General features: G+C 35.7%; 1 protein-coding gene across 1 annotated transcript in view; it reads left to right on the top strand.

Annotated features, from left to right (window-relative positions):
- Positions 1 to 1294: 1294 nt before the first annotated feature.
- Positions 1295 to 6406, top strand: part of LOC107583067 (uncharacterized) — a 20387-nt gene continuing 15275 nt past the window's right edge. Inside the window, exons 1-2 of the mRNA XM_016269162.1 lie at positions 1295 to 1596; positions 5585 to 5717. Of these exons, the coding sequence (XP_016124648.1) occupies positions 5605 to 5717 (113 nt within the window). The 5' untranslated portion in view covers positions 1295 to 1596; positions 5585 to 5604. The remainder of the gene's footprint in view (positions 1597 to 5584; positions 5718 to 6406) is intronic.

Consider the following 6406-nt stretch of genomic DNA (forward strand, 5'->3'; position numbering starts at 1 on the left):
AAATAATAAATATAGCCATCTTTTTTAATTGGTTTTTTTGTTTTGTGGGGGGGGGGGGATTTTGAACCGAGTATATGTGCTATTTAAAAAAAAAAAAAAAAAGCTAAAAGTTGATGTATTTCATTTGGTTTATGGCCTTTCTATTATCTCTGATCTCCTCAGCAAGGTTATATTTGTGCACATCATATTTGCTTTACAGCAACACTGAGATTAAGACTTTATTAGTAGTAGAGTTGTTGTTTTATTAATATATAATTGTACTTTTATTTGTTTTACTGACAGAGCAGGCTATTTAGATTGTGATTTTCTTCCTCCTTTCTCTTATAAAGCAATCAGGGATGTTTTTCCTTAATGCACTGTAGTGTATTATTTCAACTGTATCATAATGAGAAACAAACCAATTGGAGGTTTAAAAAATGGCTTTAAGATTTTATTTTTCCAGGGCAATTTAATTTCCAATGATAAGTCCTGTTTCTCAGCTACTGGAAACAAAAATAAAACCGTGTATTTGTACTGGTTGTTTCAATGTTCATTCTATATTTTTAATAACTGGGCATTTCAATGTTTTATGAGAAAGATTTTCCAAGATTGAGTAGGGTGTCTTTCAGTAAACGATGTTTGATGCATTGAAGAGATGACTAATCTTTTTTCAACTGGTACAGTGTAAAGATTATAAATACTAAAATCAACCACAGCTGAAAATTATTAGATAAAACATCACCTACATTGAAGCATGGGAAAAGGTTTTGGAAGAGTATTTGACATTTAAATAATGTTTTTATAGTTTATTCATACATTGGCTAAATAATTAGAAATCCTAATTTGGGTATTTAAGATTTTCCATCTTAAATATATGAATTGAAAACTGGAACTCAAATAACACGTACAAAAGATTTAAAACCCATCCTGACTGCTTCTAAACAATGTTCAACGCAACAAACAGAACAACGATATTTAAATATTACAAACAATAGTCCAAAGAACACAGTGAGAGTAATGCATATTTAAACATCTACTGAGCATAAACAGTAAACCTTAATCCCATTAAACATGCATTCTGCCTAACAAACAGCCTGCTATTATATTTCATAGCTCCAGGAGGTCAACAGGACACGGTTGAGGCGGGGAGCGGGCTTCTTCCTCGGCCGCTGATTAGTAGAAGCGCGAGGTATTTCCTATATCTGCACTCCCATTGGCCAATCTCGACGCCGTGTAACGTAGCCAGCCAATAGGGTGAGAGGAATCACACCGAGATCCCTGCCACTCATCTCACTAGCCAATAGGAGCGCGACTGAGGATGTCAAGGATTGGTTGAATTCACCTCCAGGACGAGACTTCTACTACATTCGAAAACAAACGCAGTATAGAAAAAATTTATGCTAGTATCATACCCAAATCACCTCAACGCGAATGTCAGTTTTCCGGTTTAAAATCACATATTCGCAGTAGAGACGCCCAAATCATGGAATACGGGGATATCAGGAGCAGATGGCAGCAGCGCTCGTAGCCAACAGGAAGAGCTAACGTAGCCTGCTAGCTTACAGACGAATTTCACTACGGACAAATCGACCAGAAATTTGAAGGAAAGCCCGTCAGGTAAATGCGCTGCTCTGTTTATTATGCAATATAGATATGCTCGCGACGATTTTGGAAATCATTTTTTAGTCACAGTGAAATATATCATGTTTAAAGATTCAGTTTGGACCGCGCTGGCCAGCTTGTGTTGTCCAGTGAGCTAACGTTAACTGGACCTCAGTGGCTTGGGCTGAAGTCCTTTAACGCTCCTCTGACAGTGATGTATGGCCCCTCGCGGCTCTGAACATTAATAACCAGCTGTTATGAATTGGCAAAATCAATTATCCTTTGACCTCCAGTCAGGTGTGTTGTTTAATAACGACTAATTGGCGCGATCATAACTGCTTGACGACAGATGTAGCTGTCTCTGCGAGACCATGCGGCATGTAATATTGATTGTAATCTTATTTTATTAACCCTTCGAGTGTCCGTGTATATTGTATTTATTTATTTTTCGCCGCTGTGATCTCTGGACTAGCACGGAGGTCTCTCTGAGCTGGTGTTTACACGCTTTCTTATTTTCACGCTCGCCTACTGTTACTCGAACTCGATTACAACTCAAGTGCTGAAGTGTTTTCTGACTGAAAAGCTGCCTTGTAGAGCGACTCTTGAGCTGTCAGTGGAGAGAAGGATTATATGTTTATTAATCCCCGAGAGGAGGATATTTGCTGGCAAGACAGCAGCAATAATCATAAGGGTTACCGTACACCATACCAAACAGGCACTATGCAATGCCATGTACAGCAACGTCCCTAAATCGTCTCTAAAGCAACTACGATGAACACCATGTGTTTATTATTGCAAGAAAACAAACAACATTGCATTGAAGTACAATAACAAAGTGAAAGGGAAAGAGAAAGGGAAAAAAGACACACCCCAGTCTGTACACACACACACACACAAAAACTTAAACTTTTTTTTGTGTGTTTATTGTTATCAATGAGTTTAAGCATTGCATTGAAGTACAATAACAAAGTGAAAGGGAAAGAGAAAGGGAAAAAAGACACACCCCAGTCTGTACACACACACAAAAACTTAAACTTTTTTTTGTGTGTTTATTGTTATCAATGAGTTTAAGAGATAAGAACTGATCCCTGAGGAACCCCAGTGACAAGTTGATGTGCTTTGGATACCTCCCCTCCCCAAGACACCCTGAAAGACCTACCAGTGAGATAGGATTGAAACCAGCTAAGTGGAATCCCTGTGATGCCCATTGAAGAGAGGGCAGACAGGAGGATCTGATGATTGACAGTGTCAAAAGCAGCAGAAAGATCCAGCAGAATAAGGACTGATGATTTGGAATCAGCTTTTGCAATCCGCAAGGCTTCTGTGACTGACAGTAGCGCAGTCTCAGTTGAATGGCCACTCCTGAAACCTGACTGGTTAGGATCCAGTTTGTTGTTCTGTGAAAGAAACAATGATATCTGGTTGAAAACAACTCTTTCGAGGGTTTTCGCTATGAATGGAAGGAGAGAGACAGGTCTGTAGCTATCTGTAAGTGAAGTGTTTAATGTAGGTTTTTTGAGCAATTTTACAATAAGGGAAATCTCCCCAAGAAACGCATCAAATCTAGGCAAAGACATATTTGAGAAATTTGTTTTTGTGAATAAAACATTAACAGTGTTACACAAAAATGAACAAGATAAATAGCAAGGTCACTGCCAGAAAAGTAAAAAAAAAAGAAAGAAAAGTATATCTTTAAACGAAAAGTTTAAATCACGTTTTATAAAAGCAGAGAGGTAATGACTTCAGTTCCCCCAAAGAGGTTTAACCTGTTTGCTGAGGACACATACTTCAGAGATATCGAAAGTAGCAGTTTGGGAGTAGATGGGATAGGCGTTATGTAGACTCTTAAAATGAACCTCTTTGTTTTTTATTACAAATATTTTTCTGGCAGTAACCATGCTCTCTTCCAGTGAATACTGTAAAAAAAAAAATATTCCAGAAAAATCTAGGGGATGTGTAAATGTAGTAATGTAACAATTGCTTTATGTTCACTGTTACATTTTTATTTATCAAGAAGACAAAATCCATCCAATAAATGTTTGGGCATACACTAAATATAAAAAAAAAGAAAGAAAAGTATATCTTTAAACGAAAAGTTTAAATCACGTTTTATAAAAGCAGAGAGGTAATGACTTCAGTTCCCCCAAAGAGGTTTAACCTGTTTGCTGAGGACACATACTTCAGAGATATCGAAAGTAGCAGTTTGGGAGTAGATGGGATAGGCGTTATGTAGACTCTTAAAATGAACCTCTTTGTTTTTTTATTACAAATATTTTTCTGGCAGTAACCATGCTCTCTTCCAGTGAATACTGTAAAAAAAAAATATTCCAGAAAAATCTAGGGGATGTGTAAATGTAGTAATGTAACAATTGCTTTATGTTCACTGTTACATTTTTATTTATCAAGAAGACAAAATCCATCCAATAAATGTTTGGGCATACACTAAATATCTTCTGTCATGAATAGGCTAGATTGATGACACTTTCTCAGCATTGGCTGGCTCAGTGTTTCAAAGTGTCTTCCTGAGGAAATAAATATGGTATGTTTTCTCTTTGTCAGACATTTCTTATTGTCATTCTTCTGCTGTTCACACACTGTAAAAAGTAGTTGTTGACAATGCAGTGCATTCAGATTTTTAGGTTCTCTCAACTATTGTTCTGAGAAACCTTTTGTCGATTTAAATGTAGACATTCACTAATTACAAAAATGCTTCATTCTATATGAGACATATAGATGAGTTCTTAACATCACAAAACAACAAAAAACTAACAATAATGACAAAACAACAGCAATAGTTTAAAAAGAGGCAGAGAAACAATCCTATAACGGTAAACGCATGATTAATTCATGCTGCACTGCTTGCTGGGAACAAGCAACATTTGGGGGTATTTTCTTTGTCTAATATGGGTTTTTATGAAGGTTCAAAGTACTGTACCACTTTTGCTTTACAGATTATTCCTGACAGCTGAAAGAATAAGTGCTTTGGAAAAGTGAAAACTATTCCGTTGTTTCAGTATGTGAGGTTATTACTTTAATGTGTACTGTTTGTGATTTAGTGGGTTATGAGTTTAAGTGTTATTGACCACAACAACTGTTATTATTACAGTCTAGTTTATCTCAGTGAAAATAAGAGAACTTCATTGGGGATTCAAAATCTAGAAATGAAGCTTTACAGTGAAAAAACATAAGGTTATGATGTAAAATAAATAGATATTCTAGGTCACTAAAAATGCACATCAAATAATTAGGTTTGTGACACTGATCACGTGGCTTAGTATAGATGGTCAGATGTTCTTGTTTCCATTGAATTTATGAAGGTTCAAAGTACTGTACCACTTTTGCTTTACAGATTATTCCTGACAGCTGAAAGAATAAGTGCTTTGGAAAAGTGAAAACTATTCCGTTGTTTCAGTATGTGAGGTTATTACTTTAATGTGTACTGTTTGTGATTTAGTGGGTTATGAGTTTAAGTGTTATTGACCACAACAACTGTTATTATTACAGTCTAGTTTATCTCAGTGAAAATAAGAGAACTTCATTGGGGATTCAAAATCTAGAAATGAAGCTTTACAGTGAAAAAACATAAGGTTATGATGTAAAATAAATAGATATTCTAGGTCACTAAAAATGCACATCAAATAATTAGGTTTGTGACTGATCACGTGGCTTAGTATAGATGGTCAGATGTTCTTGTTTCCATTGACGCTCAAGATACTCATCTCAAGTCATGCCGGAGAACATTTGTGCTGCTTGACCACTGCTGTCATTAGGGCAAAAATTCACTTTTCACTAATGAATTTGAACAAAATACAAGTATTTTTATTTGTGGGCTCAGACATTTTGGACACCGCATATAGGTTTCTTATGCTGTAAGATGAAGGTTATAGTTTTAGAAATCTATGAGAAGAAATAATGTAATTGCTATTGTTCTTTTCCGTTATGCTTGCGTAGAAGGACTTGCAGCTGTTTAAATGTGTAACTCACCGGCTTCATTTTGTTCCAGCATGTTGATGGTGGGCGACCATGGAGGGATCTTCTAGAATGAGTGTGAGAGAGCTTTGTGAGACAGATGATCTGGCCACGAGTCTGGTGCTGGATCCCTTACTGGGGTTCAGCACTCATAAGATGAACATAAGGTACTGTGCTACTGCTTTATACATGATCAACCATTTTTATGCACAGTATTTAAAGAAAAATATGTGACCCTGGACCACAAAACCAGTCATAAGAGTAAATTTTTTCGAAATTGAGATGTATACATCATATGAAAGCTGAATAAATAGGCTTTCCATTGATGTATGGTTTGTTAGGATAGAACAATATTTGGCCGAGATACAACTATGTGAAAATCTGGAATCTGAGGGTGCAAAAAAATCGAAATATTGAGAAAATCTCTTTTAAAGTTGTCCAAATGAAGTTCTTAGCAATGCATATTACTAATCAAAAATTAAGTTTTAATATATTTACAGTAGGAAATTCACAAAATATCTTCATGGAACATGATCTTTACTTAATAGCCTAATGATTTTTGGCATAAAAAAAATCTATAATTTTGACCCATACAATGTATTTTTGGCTATTGCTGCAAATATACCCCAGCGACTTAAGACTGGTTTTGTGCTCCAGGGTCACAAATTTGTTTTGTTATTCTGATAGAGCTAATGTAATATGTTTGTTTTTTCATATAGTAATGTGAAACATACAATGGTTCAGAAATGTAGGGTTCGTTTTTGAGGTTCATGTTTTTGAAAGAAGTAAAACAGTATTATAATGAAACATTATTACCATTTAAAAATTTAAAATATGTGTGTGAGTATGTGTGTGT

This window comes from Sinocyclocheilus grahami, unplaced genomic scaffold (genome assembly GCF_001515645.1).
Source record: "Sinocyclocheilus grahami isolate Dianchi unplaced genomic scaffold, SAMN03320097.WGS_v1.1 scaffold49.1, whole genome shotgun sequence".
Lineage (NCBI taxonomy): Eukaryota > Metazoa > Chordata > Actinopteri > Cypriniformes > Cyprinidae > Sinocyclocheilus > Sinocyclocheilus grahami.